General features: G+C 43.6%; 1 protein-coding gene across 2 annotated transcripts in view; it reads right to left on the minus strand.

Annotated features, from left to right (window-relative positions):
• The window catches only part of adcy8 (adenylate cyclase 8 (brain)), a 229790-nt gene that overhangs the window by 64331 nt on the left and 143667 nt on the right, over positions 1–21792 (minus strand). For both annotated transcript variants that reach the window (XM_033998810.3, XM_033998809.3), the window contains one exon: positions 8380–8461. In XM_033998810.3, coding sequence (XP_033854701.2) covers positions 8380–8461 — 82 coding nt within the window. The remainder of the gene's footprint in view (positions 1–8379; positions 8462–21792) is intronic.

The following is a 21792-nucleotide window of genomic DNA, read 5'->3' on the forward strand; positions in this document are numbered from 1 at the left end:
CTTTTACTATGGTCAACTTTTATAAGGGACAAGCCATACCACACAGAAGAATCTGAGGATTCATTTTTGGAGAACATGATGGTTGTATGTTATTATTATTAATGTAATTCCTAATTCCGAGTTGTTACCTATTGCTAATAGATGCTTTACTGCTGCTTGTTTATATAGTACTCACATTTCCTTTTTCACCTTGTGGTGAGGGTGTCTGAGGCGGTCAGGAGGTATGAAGGAGACTCAGAGTTCAAGAACTGCGGTTTTAAGCACTGGGGAGCGCATTTATTTCACACAAATAATCAACAAAAAACACTGCTCACAACAAAATACATAGGAACAAAATAACCTACTCAAGGACCAAAATAAAAGGTTCAAACAAAAGACCAAACCGTTGTAGGCTGGGCATTAGCCGTCACTCTAAAGTTTTAAATATAATGCCAACAAACACTCACAGTGTAAACTCACCCAACTCCCTTCCTCCAAACAAAACATTTTCCCTTCCTAAATACCATGTGTCTGGAGCCTCATTACTCATCAATCATTCAATTAAGACTCCAGCCACATTCTCACATATATTTGGCAGGGATAAGAAATGAATCCCATCCCTGACAACCACCACCAACACATAATACATTTTAAATTATAATACAATACTTACAAGCAAGGCTTAGCCCTGCCTCCTCTAATTATGTGCAGGGCTTTTCTTCTGCCCTGCCACACACCCACATTGTCACAAGTTACAGCATGACATCTGTCATTAATAAGCAATTGTACAAGATTATTAATGAATTTAGTTTTTGTGAATTGTGAATTTAGTTTTCAAAACTTGCGGGTGTGCCTGATCATGGGAGCAAAAACAGATTGAATTATTGCCCTAACATCCTTACACCACTGGGCAATAGTCTCCATCTGTCATGTGATTGGTTCACATCACTGTCAGTCGTGCCCCTTTTTAAATGAACACCTTTCATCTCCACTCTTCACAACAAGAGAAAATGTCTAAATGTGAAAAAACTGCTGAATAGCGATTCTGTGACTTAACAGAAAACAAATTAGAAAACATACTGCAAAAGAAAGATGCTCCAAACACTAAAATGGTGATTAAAATGTCACTGCCACTATTTTGTGACTTTCTGAAATTCAGACAAATTCAACTCGACGATATAAACAAATTTGACGGCCTGGATATAAACTGGATTATGCACACCAAAAAGACTTTGCGGTATGAATTTCAAAAACAATTTCTGTTATTTATTTATTTATTTACTTATGCTGCATCAGCTATATTTAAACAAAATATATAAGTCAATGTTTACTTATATATGCTTGTGACAGGATTGACCGAGGTTTGAGACTCAGAGACAGTTTTAAGTTCAAAAGTAAAGTTTTTAATAAACACAAATACAAAATAAACCGGCACGAGGGCCAAACAAAAAGGTTTTAAACATAAAATAAACACAAAGCAAAACTTACAAAATAAGCTTTCCAGACTGGGCGTTGCCTTCACTGGATGCAAAAACAGAAAACACAGCACAAACAAAACACTCCTTCTCTTCTAGAACTCTCTCCTTCCAACCCTCCCCCAGCCAGGGCCTCTCCCCTGGCTTTTATTCCCTGTGGCTGGAGCCCAATTAATCAATAATAGCTAATTATTCAATTAGGCCTCCAGCCACAGTCTCACATGTTTTCCTGGCAGGGAGGAATTTTAACCCCCTCCCTGCCAGTCCCAACCATGATCATAAAGACAGGGCAGTCCCCCGTCACATATCCCCCCCCTTGTGCCAAGCACAACATGGCCTAAATGGCCACCTCCCCCCTCAGTCTTAGTCCCAGAAGAGGGGGAAGCACAGTGTCCATGGGGGTGGCCATGGTGGGACGTCCGGCACCACACAATTCTTCGTGGCCGGCAGCTCCCTCTTCCGGGGCTCCGGCCACACACTATCTTGCCACGAAAGTGCCGCTGGGGGAGCTGGTCTCCTGACCTCCCTCCCCCTCTTCTTGGCCAGCAACTCCCCTCCGTAGGGCTCCAGCCATAGTGTAGTGACCCCAGGCGAAGCAGGATCCCTGGCAACCCCAGGCGAAGCAGGATTCCCGAAGACCCCAAGCGACGGCAGCAGCAGCGGACCCTCGGGAGGCGACGGCAGCAGCAGCGGACCCTTGGGAGGCGACGGCAGCAGCAGCGGACCCTCGGGAGGCGACGGCAGCAGCAGCGGACCCTCGGGAGGCGACGGCAGCAGCAGCGGACCCTCGGGAGGCGGAGACGGGAACGGCGGCCCGGCTCCCTCTGGTGGCGGAGGCGGGAACGGCGGCCCGGCTCCCTCTGGTGGCGGAGGCGGGAACGGCGGCCCGGCTCCCTCTGGTGGCGGAGGCGGGAACGGCGGCCCGGCTCCCTCTGGTGGCGGAGGCGGGAACAGCGGCCCGGCTCCCTCTACTGGCGAAGGCGGGAACGGCAACTCGTCTCCCTCTGCTGGCGGAGGCGGGAACAGCAACTCGTCTCCCTCTGCTGGCGGAGGCGGGAACAGCAACTCGTCTCCCTCTGCTGGCGGAGGCGGGAACAGCAACTCGTCTCCCTCTGCTGGCGGAGGCGGGAACAGCAGCTCGTCTCCCTCTGCTGGCGGAGGCGGGAACAGCAGCTCGTCTCCCTCTGCTGGCGGAGGCGGGAACAGCAGCTCGTCTCCCTCTGCTGGCGGAGGCGGGAACAGCAGCTCGTCTCCCTCTGCTGGCGGAGGCGGAAACAACAGCAACTCGTCTCCCTCTGCTGGCGGAGGCGGGATAGACAGCTCCGACTGTTCCCCATCTGCTGGCGGCGGAGGGAGAGACAGCTCCGACTGTTCTCCCTCTGCTGGCGGTGGAGGTGGGAACAGCCTGTATTCTTCCCCTGCGGGTCCCTTCAGCCCTGGGCCTGTGGGCTTCCCCTTCTCGGGCCGTGGACGCACCGACTCCTCCCGCTCGGGCCGTGGACGCACCGACTCCTCCCGCTCGGGCCGTGGGCGCACCGACTCCTCCCGCTCGGGCCGTGGACGCACCGACTCCTCCCGCTCGGGCCGTGGACGCACCGACTCCTCCCGCTCGGGCTCCTCCCCCTCGGGCTGTGGACGTTCGGGCTCCTCCCTCTCGGGCTGTGGACGTTCGGGCTCCTCCCTCTCGGGCTCCTCCCTCTCGGGCTGTGGACGTTCGGGCTCCTCCCTCTCGGGCTGTGGACGTTCGGGCTCCCCCTCTCTGGGCGACGGCAGCGGCCCCCATTCTGGCTCTCGGGACGGCAGCTCCTCCCCTTCTGGCTCTCGGGACGGCGGCTCCTCCCCTTCTGGCTCTCGGGACAGCGGCTCCTCCCCTTCTGGCTCTCGGGACGACAGCTCACCCCTCTCTGGCTCTCGGGACGACGGCTCACCCCTCTCTGGCTCTAGGGACGACAACTCACCCCTCTCTGGCTCTCGGGACGACAGCTCACCCCTCTCTGGCTCTCGGGAAGACGGCTGCTCCCTCTCTGGCTCTCGGGACGGCAGCTCAACCTCCTCTTCAGACTCCTCCACGTCTGGCTCCCAGTCGAGCTCTCGACACGCGTCCTCTTCATGCCCGTACTGGCAGCAGTGAGCGCACCACTCCTCTACTTCACTGACGGGAGCCCCTCCCATGTCTACCTCCAGGTAATCCAGCACCATGCTGGCAATATCCTGGAGGGAAACCAGGTGGTGTCGTCTCTCCCACTCTTCCCACCTCTCCCCATCTCGACGCCACAGCGTGCGGATGGCTATGGGAAGGTCGTGGGGGAGGTCTGCTTCGGGGTGCACCAGCCACTCCCAGATCTCCCATGATGGTGGTGAAGGCGGTGATGTTGGAAGTGGTGGGGTGGCTGCCGAGGACGGGGTTTGCAGCTGCTCCTGGTCCGGGTTGTGGTGGCATCCTGCCCAGCTGTGGCCATCCGCCTCACAGCGCCCACACCAGTCAGCTGGTGGCCCATCTGGACAGGACCTCCACCGATGATCCTCCTTCCCGCACCAAGAGCACCACGGAAAAAGGCTGGCTGGGTCCTACAGCTGGGGTGGCTGTTGTTGCAGCAGCTTACATTTCTTCGGCTGCTGCATCTCCTGCCTTTGCCGCTGTCTGCTCTTCTTCCCCATTTAAATAAAGTTTCCAAAAAAAAAAACTCCCAAAATTCAAGAAAAAAAAATTACTGCTGTGAGCCTCCAGGTGGCGCTATCCCACTTCTGACACCAACTGTGACAGGATTGACCGAGGTTTGAGACTCAGAGACAGTTTTAAGTTAAAAAATAAAGTTTTTAATAAACACAAATATAAAATAAACCGGCACGAGGGCCAAACAAAAAGGTTTTAAACATAAAATAAACACAAAGCAAAACTTACAAAATAAGCTTTCCAGGCTGGGCGTTGCCTTCACTGGATGCAAAAACAGAAAACACAGCACAAACAAAACACTCCTTCTCTTCTAGAACTCTCTCCTTCCAACCCTCCCCCAGCCAGGGCCTCTCCCCTGGCTTTTATTCCCTGTGGCTCCCCCCTCAGTCTTCCCTAGGGCTCCAGCCACATTCTCACATGTTTTCCTGGCAGGGAGGAATCTAAATTTACTGCCCAGTTTACTAACAGAGAATGCATTAATTTATATTCACAGTATTTGGCTAATTTAGATACCATACTATGCACACTACATGTATTGTGAATGATAATTTAATGTGTACGATAATGTCAGAGACTTACCCGTGACCACCGTGATATCAAAAGCCCCAGCAGTCCAGGCGTATCTTTTGGTCAGTAGCTTATTGTGAAGGTGGAGGTGGCTTACATTGACCCTTTAAGCCAATCACAGCTCACAGAGGTAGTAAAATAGCCAATCAAATAGTACACAGGATCCGTTTTCTCACACACACAGCACACATCATTTTGATTAGGATAGCGAAGCGAAGGCTTGTTTAAATTATTTATTTTACTTTGTGTAAAATTTAAAATCAGTAGCCAAAAAGTTGTTGGAGATGTCACGGAAGCAAAAGGTGGAGGCGGAACACAGAAGATTCCAAAATCGTTAGCCAGATGATTACTTGTTTAATGAATAATTTTGACGGCAAGGCAATATGTCTGATTTGCAGTGCAACGGTTGCAGTTATGAAAGATTATAACTATGGACAAAGAGTGGACTGGCTAGCAGAGTGCTGGAAAAAATTAAAGAAAGAAATGCAGAAGCACCAATTTTCTTACACAGGATTCTGCATCAACAGACATTATATGTAAAAGTTGCAGAATTAGAACACGTTGAAAGGGCTCCCGAGTGGTCCGTAAAGGCGCTCCACGTGGAGTGCAGGATGCACCCTATGGCCTGGAGGTCCTGGTTTGAATCCAGGCTATTCCTCTGCCGACCATGGACGGGAGTTCCCAGGGGGGCGGTTCACAAAATTGGGGAGTGGTCAGCCAGGGTGCCCTCGGCTCACTGCGCACCAGCGACCCCTGTAGAGTGGCCGGGCGCCTTCGGGTTTGCCTGTAAACTGCCCAGTGCTGCAATGTTGTAGCTCTGGGTTGGCTGCATGTTGGGCCTGCAAACTGAGAAGAAGCGGCTGGCTGACGGCACACGCTTTGGAGGACAGCATGTGTTCATCTTCGCCACTCCCTAGTCAGCGCAGGGGTGATAGCGGTGAGCTGGGCATAAAAAACAATTGGATATTTCAAATTGGGAGAAAAACGGGGTCAAATCAATTGGCGACTACTAAATTAAAAAAAAAAAGAACACGTTGAGCATTGTTATCAAGTGTGCAGGAAAAGAAGTGCATTTCAAAATGGTACTGTTTACTATTTTGCATTTTCACAGTCAGTATCTTTTTTCCAGTGCTGTTAAGAATGTTATATTTTGGAATATACGTTAAATATTTAGCATTATACATCTTTTTTTTTTTTTTTTTTTACTGTTTGAGATTTCCATTGAAATAAAATACTATATTTCCCATTATATTACATTTGTGATTGTGGCGGAGTGTCCCGCCCCTTTGTTTGTTATTTATTTATATTATGATTTATGTTTATATTACGGTGAAGCGCCGCATATTTTGTTATTGTTTTGTATTTTAAAAACTGCGCGAGGATGCATGACTGATCAGCTAGTGATTTATTTAACTAGCTGACAGTCATGCATCCTTACTAAACTTGTGCAGACTATGGCCGAGGGTTAATAAGATAATTAACAGCTAGTTAACCCCTCGGCCAGGATATCAAAGCCTCCAGCTGTCCGCGCTAAAGCGAAGAGTGTACAGAGTAGAGTACAGGAGAGCGAGCAAGGAGAGAGTGTTATTAAAATATAAACAACTGCTAAGCGTGCTGGTTTTTACACCAGCACGATACTTATTTGTTTATTTCTGTTTGTTTGGTCAACGCGCCTTTTTGGTCAACATCCTTTAGTAAATACCATGTGAATACAGCTCATCTCATTATTCTGAGCTGGATGTTCATTTAAATACATTATCATGCATTACCATACAAATCACATATTCATTCTGATTACCATAGTATGGCACAATAAAATTAGTGTGCACCATAATATGACCACTATTTTGTGCAATAATGTATACAATTGCAATAATAAATACGGAAATCATTAACACGCACAGTAATTGCAATTATTGCACACCATAAAGTTTAGCACCCTTTCGTAAATGAGGCCCTAAATATGTACTGTAGACTCGGCTCATAATGGAAAATGAAATGTCCCTCGGGAAGACTATTGTTACCTGCAGGGTCCCATTTAGCACCCTGTCGGTAACAATAGTTTTCCCTCAGGTCGATAGTTTTTCACTAAGCCCTCCTCTCCAGTCCGTATTTACTATATATATGAAAATGTAGTCCAGCCAGGATGAGAATCACCTGGCACTCATTTAATTAGGGACACCTGCATGTAATTAAGCAGGCAGGTATAAAGAACAGGTCTGAAATGTTTGTGAGTGTCTGCATGAAGGCTACCTGTGTGAAGCTTATATGAAGTCTGTGTGTGTTCAGACCTGAAAAAATGGAATTTAATACTTCTATTTGTATAAGTGTTGGTTTTTTGGTTACCTATTATTATTATTATTATTATTATTATTATTATTATTATTATTATTATTAATAATAATTTATTTTTTTCCTAGCAGACGCCCTTATCCAGGGTGACTTACAGTCGTAAACAAACAGATCTTTACTCAAAACCTGCTGATATACATCGATACCTACATGTCACCTGCACATCCTATTCATACAAAAAGAGCCATTCCCGAACAATTGGGTATAAGGTTACAAATAATCTGTTCTGACAAAACTGTCTCTAAAAAACAGAGGAAGGAATTGAAAATACCTTTAAAAAAAGTATATGAAGAACAGATTATTGAGAAAGAATGTTTTAAAAGTGAATAGTTGACAAACTGAACAGAAAAACTACTTGAGTATAATAAAAGAGAAAAAAGGTTAAAAGAGTACATTGATAATATATTCAAAATGATTACCCAACATTTCAAAAACAGTTTGGAAGCATTTAGGAAACTTCATAATTCAGAAAAAAAAGTACCAGTAGTGGCTTTTAGATGGGATGCAAATTTAGCTGACATCAACACAAACATGTGCAAAGACAAAAGTAAATCGCAAATAGAGAAAATAAATATTTAGTCTTAAGGGACCTGTCATGCCAAACTAGCAACCTTGTTAATGGTATATTTTGCCAAAAAATGTAACAAAATATCAAAGAATACAGAATCACCTATCAAACATAAGAAATACAAATGTAAATGAACCAAAAGTTCAATACTTTACAAAAAAAAAAAAAAAACATAACAGGAATGACCTCAAATTTGTAGGTTTAGAAGATACAAAATTAGAAAATGTACAATACAGAAGAATAAAGGAAAATAAATGGATAATAGACTTAATACCATGATGCCTGAAGGTTTAAATAGTAAAGAATGGTAGATCATTACATCATTAACTATGTTATAAACTACATCACAAGCACATTAATAGATTTAAATAGAAATAGATGAGTACAGATACCATGGCATCAAAAGAGCTAAAATACCTCCACTGTTTGTTTTCAAACACACTTTCCCTTGACAAAGATATGTTAAATATAACAAAATGATAATTAAAATATATAAAACAAATGTGTCATCTTAGCATATACACATTTTTGTTTTATATTTTAACTTTAAACATTGCAGCATATATACTGGTAAGGTTAACTTTATTTAAAACCTGTAAATTAAAAAAAAAAAAAAGTAAATTATTTAGTATGTTATTTGTAACAAACTTTGGTATGGCCTTTCTCAGACGCTAAATAAATGAAATGTTGTCATATTTCTGTGAATTGATTAAATGTAGATGTGAGGCTTCATGGTAAAAATAGAATTTAAGTACTTGCTATACCTGTTGGCCATGATAAAACACTGCTAACAGAAACATTCCCATCAACAGCAGGGATGTCTCCTTGGTACCCAGAAAGTCTTTGCTGTAAATACAGAAAAGAAAAACCATTAAGAATGACTTTTTTGAGTTTATTTCAGTTTAGTTCATTCACTTTGTGCCCGCAGGGCCTGCACAGGTACATATCGCAATAGTGCAAGCAAAGAGAGCAATGATTCTCAGAGCAGCTCTGTGGAGATTTCTCAGACTGACATAGAGGTAGAACACAGTGAATGTAAAACCTTCTAGAAGTGAGCAAGGTGAGCAAGTGGCAGAAGGTCACCAAGTGACCTTCTGCCACTTGATGGTTTAAGAGAGGAGTGACTAAGAAGGTTATCATAATTAGAATCCCAATTTTAGTAATTTCATAGAACCCTACAAGCAAATTTTTGTATAGACTCAAGCTTCTTAGTATTGTATTTTTTAAATAGATCCCAGGCAAAACAGTTGTGCTCTAAGATAGGTCTTACCAAGCCTTTGTAAAGATGTAAAACAACATTTGGACGGGCCTCTCTAAAGGAACGAAAAGTAAACCCCAAAACTCTTCTTGCTTTATCACAGACATAATCAACGTGCTGTGCCCAGAGCAAGTTATCGGATACTGAAACCCCCCTGCTCCAAACAAAGGCATTGTTGGAGCTGGTTTCCTGGATGGGGAAATAATCATACATTTAGTTTTGGAACTGTTCAGTTTCAAGTAATTAATCCAAACCAATCATAAACTACATCAATATAATTTAGAAAATCTACTGAATCTGTTCCTGGAAGTATAATTGTTTTATAAAACGTAGTGAAATCTATAAACATAATAATACTGGTATATTCTGAAAAATGAACAGTTGCCAAGTCATTAACATACAAATTAAACAAAAAAGGATGCAAAACAGACCCCTGAAGAATGCCAGATATCACTGGTAGCTTAGAAGAAAGTTGTCCCTGGACAACAACACTTTGCCAACACTTTGCCAACACCCCATAAAACCAGCCTAAGATACCTTAACTAAACCCGTATTTAGAAAGTTTTGATGAAAGGGCTTATGTGGAACTGTGCCAAAGGCTCTGGGGAGGTAAAACAGCTGTACCGTAACTGGAAATCAAGTTATAGCATGGATCAAGAAATGTTAGAAGTGCATCCCGTTCCTGAAGTTCGAAATCCAAACTGAGATTTCTTTAAAGCCTGGTTAAAGGAAAGGTAATTTTCACAAGAACTGTACACAATCCTCTTCAGAACCTTAGAGACAATAGGTAAATGGAAACTGGCCTAGAATTAGAAACCAATCCTGAATCACCTCCTTTCTGAATTGGAGTGGCCCATGAGTGCTTCCATTGTGAAGGAATCACTCCCTGACTTAGGGACAAATTAAACAAGAAAGATGTGGAGCAATGGTTTGAGCAGTGTACCTAAGCATTGTAGCAGAAATGCCATCTGGGCCAGTAGCTGAGTCCACAATCTGGACTGGGGAGCATTGTATATCCTCTAATAAAGATGTCGGCAAATGTGTACTGGAATCAAATGGAGTATCAACTGGATTAAAACAAGGAACAGAAAGCATATTTAAAAGATCAGCTATCAGCTACAGTCTGCTGAGACTTGCCCATCTGACATAAAGCAAGGCACTGTCCCCTTCCTAGAACTGGCCTTCATCATAGACCAAAACGTCTTAGGATTTGAAAAGTTTTGATGAATACTTTCTATCCATTAAGTTTTAACTTGCCTTAGTAAGCTAGTTTATTTTTATGACTATGAAAGGTTTCCCAAGCAAAAAGAACATAAGAAAGTTTACAAACGAGAGGAGGCCATTTGGCCCATCTTGCTCGTTTGTTTGTTAGTAGCTTATTGATCCCAGAATCTCATCAAGCAGCTTCTTGAAGGATCCCAGGGTGTCAGCTTCAACAACATTACTGGGGAGTTGGTTCCAGACCCTCACAATTCTCTGTGTAAAAAAGTGCCTCCTATTTTCTGTGACTGAATGCCCCTTTATCTAATCTCCATTTGTGACCCCTGGTCCTTGTTTCTTTTTTCAGGTTGAAAAAGTCCCCTGGGTCGACATTGTCTATACCATTTAGGATTTTGAATGTTTGAATCAGATCGCCGCGTAGTCTTTTTTGTTCAAGACTGAATAGATTCAATTATTTTAACCTGTCTGCATATGACATGCCTTTTAAACTCAGAATAATTCTGGTCGCTTTTCTTTGCACTCTTTCTAGAGCAGCAATATCCTTTTTGTAACGAGGTGACCAGAACTGAACACAATATTCTAGATGAGGTCTTACTAATGCATTGTAAAGTTTTAATGTTACTTCCCTTGATTTAAATTCAACACTTCTCACAATATATCTGAGCATCTTGCTGGCCTTTCTTATAGCTTCCCCACATTGTCTAGATGAAGACATTTCATAAACATAGGTCTCCTAGGTCTTTTTCATAGATTCCTTCTTCAATTTCAGTATCTCCCATATGATATTTATAATGCACATCTTTATTGCCTGCGTGCAATACTTTACACTTTTCTCTATTAAATGTAATTTGCCATGTGTCTGCCCAGTTCTGAATGCTGTCTAGATCATTTTGAATGACCGTTGCTGCTGCAACAGTGTTTGCCACTTCTTCTATTTTTGTGTTGTCTGCAAACTTACAAGTTTGCTTACTATACCAGAATCTAAGTCATTAATGTAGGTTAGGAATAGCAGAGGACCTAATACTGATCCCTGTGGTACTCCACTGGTTACCTCGCTCGACTTTGAGGTTTCTCCTCTTATCAGTATTTTCTGTTTTCTACATGTTAACCACTCCCTAATCCATGTGCATGCATTTCATTGAATCCCTACTCCATTCAATTTGAGAATTGACAATTTTTGTGGAAAAGTTATATAGTCTCATTGGACCAGATCATTTTGTTGAAGAATGCTTCAGATTCCTGTTCATACTTGCCAAATTTTAGATATTTTTAGCTGCTCGGACGATTCTCCTACCTGCTGTACCTGTAATTTTCTTTGGATGTCCACTTCTGTTTTAAGCATTTCAATTTAATTTGTGCTGTGGGTCTTCTTGATTATTGCTATGATTGTGGATTTTGGTATTCCATATTTTTTATACTGTTCTGTAGCCATTTCTTTTGTTGTAGTTTGCTATGAGTGCTTTTCTCAAATGTGAAAAGCAGCTCCTGACAAAAACAAAAATTGTGGATGGGAAGGATACATTTAAAGCTGACTGGTATTCAGATTTGAAACATCTTGCTAGTGGGTTCAGATGGTTTACTGCTACACCTTAATTTCCCATACAGTTTGGTAATGGAATCTGCTAATATTGATCTGTGCCAATGGGACCCATAGGCTGCCATTCATAAGAAAAGGTGTTAAAATACAACATGTTTTTTTACATTATAATATATATACTTGCTTCAATGAAGCAGAAAAGTTGGGTTGACTCACCATGAAATTGCTATAATGTTGGAATCTTTGATTTCTTAAATGTCTGATTGCTAAAACAGAAAGACAGAGTGTGGGGGCAGGTAAGAGTTCAATAAATACCAATCTATTTTCCCATAAGACACTGTGACAGGATGAGGCCAGAGACAGACTGCAGTTCAAACTAAATACTTTTATTAAATAAAAGACTCAAAATAAACAGGCACGAGGGCCAAACAAAAAGGTTCTTAAACACAAACAATAAACACAAAGTAAAACTTGCAGAAATAAGGCTTCCAGGCTGAGCTATGCCTTCACTGGAAAGCAAAATTTAAAAAAAAAAAAAACAGCACACAAAGAAAAACCCCACTTGCTTCCACAGCTACCTCTCTCTACTGAGGCACTGAGGCCTCCTTTTATGTCATGTGGCTGGGTGCTGTTGTTAATTATTCCCACCTGACACAATAAACCTGGGCAGGGAGGAGAATTTAACCCCATCCCTGCCAATATTTACAAAGGCAGAGCCCTGCTCTGCCACACACCTCCCCCCACGTACAAAGTACGCAGGCCGCAATCGGCCAAACTCCTCGTTTTGGGACAAAATCACGATTTTTGAAAATGCTTCGGGAAACTGGGACAGCCTTTCTGACACTGGGACTGTCCCAGCCACACCGGGACGTTTGGTAGTGTCAACCTTTTTGGGTTAAATTAAATTCGGTGATATGCTTGGTGGCACAATAACTTTTAAATACATTTCCAAATTGCATCAGCTGAACACAGGCTGTCGGTTTTGCTGCTCTTTCCTGCTGTTTTAACCTTTAGCGGTCCATTTATTCAGCGCGTCTCAGGCGCATCAGGTCCAATTTATTTTCACACACGCATTTTATTTTAGACGCACTGTTTAAAAGTATTTTTTTCACAGTAAAACAGGTTTAAAAAGGCACTGCATATCAACAGGACACTCAGTACAGCCCCGTCCTACCCCTTGTTCGCTATATTTTTCAAATACCTCTTAATAATAGTACATACCGATAAATCATCTCTTGATCACTCGTTTTATCACCAAACTCCTCAATAATGCGATCCAAGTCGTTACTTTATTATTATAACATCTAAAAAAAGCTCTGCAATGTCTGCGATGTTCTTTGAGCACTGGATGCAGAAGCAGCTATCTTGTTTGTTTATGTCCGTGTTATCTATGTGGTGTCGGGGCTATCAGTATTCATGAGATACGCCCTTTTTTTTGGGGGGGTTCTCTCGGCTCCTATTAGTGTCACTCAGCCACTGAATGGTTTTCTCGGCTTTTTCCAGAGAAAAACTGACTAGAGATCGACATTGGACCGGAAAGGGAAAATTGCGATGTCGGACCAGGTCAGGGTTAATCCATCAGCAAGGACAAATCTTACTGTGTTTTAATTTAACACTGCCTAACCTTGTGGTTCGACAGTGCTAATATTGCACACTAACCAGGTCCCACTTCATACTTAGGGATACTGGATGATAAGATTTCACTGTGCCTTGCATACACAAGAAGTTCTATAAATTGAAACCTACAGTGCCTATAGAAAGTCTACACTCCCTTGAACTTTTTTCACATTTTGTTGTGTCAGTGCCTCAGAGTTTCATGCATTTAAATGAGGATTTTTTTCCCACTTATCTACACACCATACTCCATACTGTTAAGGGGAAACAAGTTTTTATTGAGAAATATATATATATATTAAAAATACAAAACTGAAAGATCATAATTGGACAAGTCTCCACCCACCTGAGTTAATACTTGGTGGAAGCACCTTTGGCAGCAATTACAGCTGTGAGTCTGTTGGGATAGGTCTCTACCAACTTTGCACACCTAGATTTGACCATTCTTTTTTACAAAACTGTTAAAGCTCTGTCAAGTTCCTTTGGGAGTGTTGATGGACAGCAATCTTCAAGTCATGCCACAAATTTTTGATTGGAGTTTGGTCGGGGCTCTTTTGTTCCTTAGCCACTCCACTGTAGCTTTGGCTGTGTGCTTTGGGTCGTTGTCATGCTGAAAGGTGAATTTCCGTCCCAGTTTCAGCTTTCTTGCAGAGGGCAGCAGGTTTTCCTCAAGGACTTCTCTGTACTTTGCTCCATTCATTTTCCCTTCTATCCTGACAAGTGCCCCAGTCCCTGCCGATGAGAAACATCCCATAACATGATGCTGCCACCACCATGCTTCACAGTAAGGATGGTGTTCTTTAGGAGATGCGCTGTGTTGGGTTTGCGCCAAACATAATGCTTTGCATTTAGGCCAAAATGTTCTATTTTAGTTTCGTCAGACCACAAAACTTTTTGCCACATGGCTACAGAATCTCCCGAGTGTTTTTTTTTTGCATACTTCAAAAAGGATTCAAAGTGGGCTTTCTTGAGTAATGGCTTCCTTCTTGCCATACAGGCCAGATCTGTGGTGTGCTTGGGATATTGTTGTCACATGCACACTTTGACCAGTCTTGGCCATAAAAGCCCGTAGCTCTTGCAAAGTTGCCATTGGCCTCTTGGTAGCCTCTCTGATCAGTCTCCTTCTTGCTCGGTCATCCAGTTTGGAGGGACGGCCTGATCTAGACAGGGTCTTGGTGGTGCCATACACCTTCCACTTCTTAATAATCGTCTTAACCGTGTTCCAAGGTATATTCAAGGCCTTTGATATTTTTTTATACCCATCCCCTGATCTGTGCCTTTCAACAACTTTGTCCCAGCGTTCTTTTGAAAGCGCCTTGGTGCTCATGGTTGAGTCTTTGCTTTGAAATGCACTACCCAGCAGAGGGAACCTACAGGAACTGCTGAATTTATCCTGAAATCATGTCAACAGTCTCTTGACACAGGGGTTGTACCGACAGACTGGAAAATAGCAAACGTAATACCTAGCCACAAAAAGCGAGACAAAACCGAACCAGGTAACTACAGACCAATAAGCCTGACTTCTATTATATGTAAACTTATGGAAACTATAATAAGATCCAAAATGGAAAATTACATATTTGGTAATAGTATCCTGGGAGACAGTCAGCATGGTTTTAGGAAAGGGAGATTGTGTCTAACTAACCTGCTTGATTTTTTTTGAGGATGCAACATCGACAGTGGATAATTGCAAAGCATACGACATGGTTTATTTAGATTTCCAGAAAGCTTTTGACAAAGTCCCACATAAAAGATTAATTCTCAAACTGAACGCAGTAGTGATTCAAGGAAATGCATGCACATGGATTAGGAAGTGGTTAACATGTGGAAGACAGAAAGTACAGATTAGAGGAGAAACCTCAAAATGGAGCAAGGTAACCAGTGGTGTAACACAGGGATCAGTATTAGGTCCTCTGCTATTCCTAATCTACATTAATGATTTAGATTCTGGTATAGTAAGCAAACTCGTTAAATTTGCAGACAACACAAAAATAGGAGGAGTGGCAAACACTGTTGCAGCAGCAAAGGTCATTCAAAATTATCTAGACAGCATTCAGAACTGGGCAGACACATGGCAAATTACATTTAATAGAGAAAAGTGTAAAGTATTGCACACAGGCAATAAAAATGTGCATTATAAATATCAAATGGGAGATACTGAAACTGAAGACGGGATCTATGAAAAAGACCTAGGAGTTTATGTTGACTCAGAAATGTCTTCATCTAGACAATGTGGGGAAGCTATAAAAAAGGCCAACAAGATGCTCGGATATGTTGTGAGAAGTGTTGAATTTAAATCAAGGGAAGTAATGTTAAAACTTTACAATGCATTAGTAAGACCTCTTCTAGAATATTGTGTTCAGTTCTGGTCACCTCGTTACAAAAAGGATATTGCTGCTCTAGAAAGAGTGCAAAGAAGAGCAACTAGAATCATCCCGGGTTTAAAAGGCATGTCGTATGCAGACAGGCTAAAAGAATTGAATCTATTCAGTCTTGAACAAAGAAGACTACGCAGTGATCTGATTCAAGCATTCAAAATCCTAAAAGGGGACTTTTTTGTAGTTATTTTTTAAAACATACTTTTATATTTCACTCATTGCCTTTAAACATTCAATCATAACATTGTCTGGAACTTATGTAAGTAGAAGGCATAATAATGATCACATTGACAAAGATTTCTTAAACGATTTCTTTACCTAATATATATATATATATATATATATATATATATATATATATATATATATATATATATATGTTTTATTACTGATGCGGCTATTATTATTATTATTATTATTATTATTATTATTATTATTATTATTATTATTTTTATTATTATTCATCGAAAAAACAACCCAGCATAAAAAAAAACCCTGTTGTACTATTCCTGGATTAATACTACTGCCCCCTTCTTTATAGTTTGAAATTTATTTACACAGAATTATAAAGAAAAAATCCAACATTTGGTGTTAAATTGTTTGAACCAACTGCTAAATCACAATGGAGTCAGTTTATTACTCACTTTAATGCATTTAAAATTATACTGTATATTTTCTTATCAGTTTACTTTAAAAGGGTATTCTTTACTGATGTTTTTCATTGTCGTTTAAAAAAAAAAAGTATTTGCTTTTATTCATAACTTTGTCTAAGCAAAACAAAGCATTCATTGAATAATGCTTATAATCTCCTTATTTGTAAATACTATTAGGCTACATACACACACGGGCTAAAAGTGGTTGTGAGTACACCTTTTGCTCTTAATACGGTTTGTATACACACACAGATCGGTTACAAAGGGCAGCAACAACTGCACTAGTTAATTCTGTTCAGAACAAGTAGCAAGTTTGGTAGTTAATTCAGTTTGGTTTGTGTGTGTGTCTGCATTTTTGCACACTTTTCACATTGTATTTGGTCAGATTTTTTTGTGGGTTGTAGTAGTATAGTAGTAGTAAGTTCCTGCTTCTAGTAATTTTAACTAACTACATTTGGTGATATTGTAAGGTGGTGTTTGAATTGGCTGAGTTAGTGTGTGAGTAGTACCAGGTGAGTGGCTAAATTGATTAGCATTTGATTTTGCTATTTGATTGGTTTCCACACAGTTTAGTTGGTTCTTTTGCCAAGCAGGTGTAACATTTAATCAAGCAGCTTATTTCGGCGCCAGCACGAAGTGCCAGCAAACAGAAGAGCCTCAACAAAAGAGCCGGGAGTCTAGCTGTGGGAGTCCAGCAAGGGGAGGCCTGCGCTGAGACGCTGTTCGACTGGATTCAAACCTAACGGGGCTCTGGAAGAAGCTATCTACTAGTCAGGTCTGTACCCTCCACCCTACTGCTCCTACTGTGCCTTTTGTCTTGCTTGTCCTGCTATGACTGTCTCTCACATCCCTGTTCTGTCCTCCCGTCCTCGTCCTCTGCCCTCCATCCGCTGCTGCTCCTCCAACCCCTCTAACCTCATTTCTCTGCCTCTCCCCCCCTCCCGCACACTCTCTGGTGCACTCTGGAACTGTCACTCTTCTGCTAACAAAGCTGATTTCATATCTGCCTTTGCCTCCCACCTCTCGCTCGATTTCCTTGCTCTCACTGAAACCTGGCTGTCCCCTGATAACACTGTTACTCCTGCTGCCCTGTCCTCTCTCTACGTCCTGTCCCATACCCCGCGTCTCACTGGACGGGGAGGTGGGACGGGTCTTCTCCTCTCTCCCTCCTTACTCTTTTCTGTCCCCTCCGATCTCACCTCACTCTCTGTCAATACCTTTGAATTTCATGCAGTCCAAATAACCTCTCCCTGTCAACTCCTGCTCATTGTTCTGTACCGCCCCCCTCGGCCTCTCACTCACTTTCTGGATGAACTCGACTATCTACTCTCCTCCCTCCCCTCTCTGTCTACCCCGACTGTCCTGTTGGGTGACTTCAACATCCATCTCTCCAACCCCAGCCACTCTGCTGGATTCCTCCCTCTCCTTCACTCCTTCGACTTCTGTCTCTCTCCGTCCCCTCCTACCCACAAAGCTGGCCGTCAACTGGACCTCACCTTCTCCAGGGCCTGCTGCCCCTCCACCCTCTCTGTCACCCCCCTGGACCTCTCTGATCACTATTTCATCTCTTTTTCTCTGTCTCTCCCCCCTCTCCCTGCTCCTCCTACCCCCACTATCACCTCTCTCCGTAACCTCCGCTCTCTCTCCCCCTCTGTCCTTGCCTCCACTGCTCTCTCTCTCACCTCCCTCCTATCGACTCCTTTTCACAACTCTCCGTAGACTCTGCTACCTCCACCCTCTTCTCCTCACTCACCTCCTCCCTCGACTCCCTCTGTCCCCTCACCTCCCGACCTGCTCGCCCCTCCCCTCCCCATCCCTGGCTCTCCTCTGCTCTCCGCTCGGCAAGAATCACACTGCGATCTGCTGAAAAGAAATGGAAGAGAACCAAACTCCCTGCTGCCCTAGACCTTTACCGCACTCTCCTCTCCTCCTTCTCCTCTACTCTCTCCTCTGCTAAATGTGCTTATTTCCAATCTGTAATCCAAGCCTCTACTAACAACCCACATAAACTATTCTCTACCTTCTCCTCCCTCCTAAACCCTCCCCCCCTCCTCCTCCCTCCTCTATCTCCCCTGACGACTTTGCCTCCTTCTTCTCTTCTAAAATCTCAGATATCCGCAAACTCTTTAACACCTCTCCCTCCCCCGCACCCCCTCCTGCTCCAACCCCTACACCCACTACATCCCCTACTAACTCGCCCTCCTTCTCCACCTTCTTGCCCCTCTCAGACTCTGACCTCTCCTCCCTGCTCCAGGGTCACAAACCCACCACGTGTGCCTTGGACCCCCTCCCCACTCACCTCTTTCAAGCTGCTGCTCCTGCTCTACTCCCCTTCATCTCCTCCCTCCTCAACACCTCTCTACTTTCTGGTATCTTTCCCTCTGCCTTCAAAAAAGCCTCTATCACTCCCCTCCTCAAAAAACCTACCCTCGACCCCACCTCCCTCCAGCGCTACCGTCCTGTCTCCCTCCTACCCTTCCTCCTACCCTTCCTCTCCAAAACCCTCGAGCGGACTGTACACCGCCAGCTCTCTGCTTTCCTGTCCAACCACTCTCTGCTTGACCCTCTCCAATCTGGCTTCCGCTCTGCCCACTCCACTGAAACCGCCCTCCTGTCTGTCACCAACTCACTTAAGTGTGCCCGAGCTGCCTCTCTCTCCTCTGTCCTAATTCTCCTCGACCTCTCTCTTGCTGACCTGGGGATCTCTGGCACTGCTCTGGCCTGGTTCTCCTCCTACCTCTCCAACCGCACTTACCAGGTAGCCTGGCGTGGAGCAACCTCCACACCTCACCCTCTCTTAACTGGAGTCTTGGGTCCTCTCCTGTTCTCTCTCTACACCCGCTCCCTGGGCCCCCTCATCGCATCCTATGGTTTCTCATACCATTTCTATGCTGATGATGCTCAGATTTTCCTCTCCTTCCCCACCTCTGACTCCACCATCTCCTCCCGTATCTCTACCTGTTTCTCTGCTATTTCCTCCTGGATGCACTCGCATCATCTCAAACTCAACCTCTCTAAATCTGACCTCCTTTTCTTTCCCTCCTCCTCCCCCTCCTCTGATATCTCTATCTCTGTTCCTCTGGAATCTACCACACTCTCTCCCTCTTCCTCCGCTAAGAACCTTGGAGTCACCCTGGACCCCTGCCTCTCTTATTCCCAGCACATCTCCACTCTGGCACGCACTTGCCGATTCTTCCTGAGCAACATCCAAAGAATCCGACCCTTCCTCACCAACTATGCTACCCAGCTCCTGGTCCAGGCCCTGGTACTCTCCCGCCTAGACTACTGCAACTCCCTCCTGGCTGGCCTCCCTGCGTCCGCCACCCGTCCGCTCCAGCTCATCCAGAACTCTGCTGCCTGCCTGGTGTTCTCTCTGCCTCGCTTCGCCCACGCTACTCCACTACTCTGCTCGCTCCACTGGCTCCCGATCACCGCTTGCATCCAGTTCAAGACTTTTGTACTAGCCTACAGATGCCTTGACCAGACTGCACCCAGCTACCTCCAGACCCTCATCTCTCCCTACACCCCCACTCGACCTCTCCGCTCCGCCTGTACTAGAAGACTAGCTCTACCTCCGCTACGCTCCCCTGCCTCCAGAGCCCGCTCCTTCTCCACCCTTGCTCCGCAGTGGTGGAATGACCTTCCTACAGATGTCAGGACTGCCCAGTCCCTGACCACATTCCGGCGCCTCCTTAAGACTCACCTCTTCAAACAGCACCTGTAGAACTCCTCTGTTTGTATCCTGGGACACTATCACCCTTCATGTAAATGTGCTTTTTTTGCTCTTATCTGCCCCCTATTTTACTGCATTTAATCCTGTACTTCAGAATACTGTAATCTGCCAAGTGTTTAACCTGTAGTACTTTGTATTTAATCATATCCTGATGTAACTATCACTATTTAATCATATCCTGATGTAACTATCACTATTATCTGCTGTATTATTGAATTGTGGTTTGTCACACTTGTACTTTGCTTGAACAAAAGTTATTGTATTTCTTGCTCTTATTGTATTACTTGTATTGTAACACTTGAAATGTATTTGCTTACGATTGTAAGTCGCCCTGGATAAGGGCGTCTGCTAAGAAATAAATAATAATAATAATAATAATAATAATAGTATATAGAGGGAGTCTGAGAGAAAAAATGACACCAAAGTTTGGTGCTTCTTTCATTTGTTTGGTCTGCAAGGTAATCAAACATGCAATTTTCAGGTGTGAAAAAGTTATTGCCCCCCCCCCCCCCCCCCCCCCCCGTTAACTCAACCCAATTAAAGGAATAATTAGGGTCAGCTGTTTGAGTACTTGGTTAACAACCAGGCCTGATCTGGGCCAGCCCTGGCCAATATAAATCTGACTAACTTTGGCCCTTATCATCAGAGTGAAGTTGTCAGCAACAGGTTCTAGAGGCACATCATGCCACGAACAAAAGAAATTCCTTAAGACCTCCGGAAAAAAATTGTTGATGCCTATCAGTCTGGAAAGGGTTACAAAGCCATTTCTAAGGCTCTGGGGCTCCACCGAACCACAGTCAGAGCCATATTGTCCAAATGGAGAAAGTTTGGGACAGTAGTGAATCTTCCCAGGAGTGGCTGTCCTGCCAAAATCTCTCCAAGAGCAAGGCGTAAAATTGTCCAGGAAGTCACAAAGAACCCTAGAACGACATCCAGGGATCTGCAGGCCTCTCTCGCCTCGGCTAAGGTCAGTGTTCATGACTCCACCATCAGAAAGACACTGGGCAAAAATGGGATTCATGGCAGAGTAGCAGGGCAGAAACCATTGCTCACTAAGAAGAACATGAATGCTTGTCTCAAGTTTGCCAAAAAGCACCTGGATGATCCTCAAGAGTTCTGGAACAATGTTCTATGGACAGATGAGTCAAAAGTGGAACTTTTTGGCCGACATGGGCCCCGTTATGTCTGGCGAAAACCAAACACTGCATTCCACAGTAAGAACCTCATGCCAACAGTTAAGCACGGTGGTGGTAGTGTCATGGTTTGGGGATGCTTTGCTGCATCAGGACCTGGGTGCTGTGAGAGACTAATCAATAATTACAGGAAGCGTTTGGTTGCAGTTATTGCTGCTAAAGGTGGCGTAACCAGTTATTGAGTCTAAGAAGGCGATTACTTTTTCACACGGGGGCATTGGGTGTTGCATAACTTTCTTTAATAAATAAATGAAATATGTATAACAATTTTGTGTTATTTGTTCACTGAGGGTCCCTGTTATCTAATATTAGGTTTTGGTTGGAGACCTGATAACATTCAGTGTCAAAAATATGTAAAAATGCAGAAAATCAGAGGGGTCAAATACTTTTTCACTGCACTGTATATCTATCTATCTATCTATCTATCTATCTATCTATCTATCTATCTATCTATCTATCTATCTATCTATCTATCTATATATATATATATATATATATATATATATATATATATATATATATATATATATATATAAATACACACACACACACACATATACCGGTAGGTGCCTGATGACCTAAGTTGATTT

This window comes from Acipenser ruthenus, chromosome 4 (genome assembly GCF_902713425.1).
Source record: "Acipenser ruthenus chromosome 4, fAciRut3.2 maternal haplotype, whole genome shotgun sequence".
Taxonomy (NCBI): Eukaryota; Metazoa; Chordata; class Actinopteri; order Acipenseriformes; family Acipenseridae; genus Acipenser; species Acipenser ruthenus.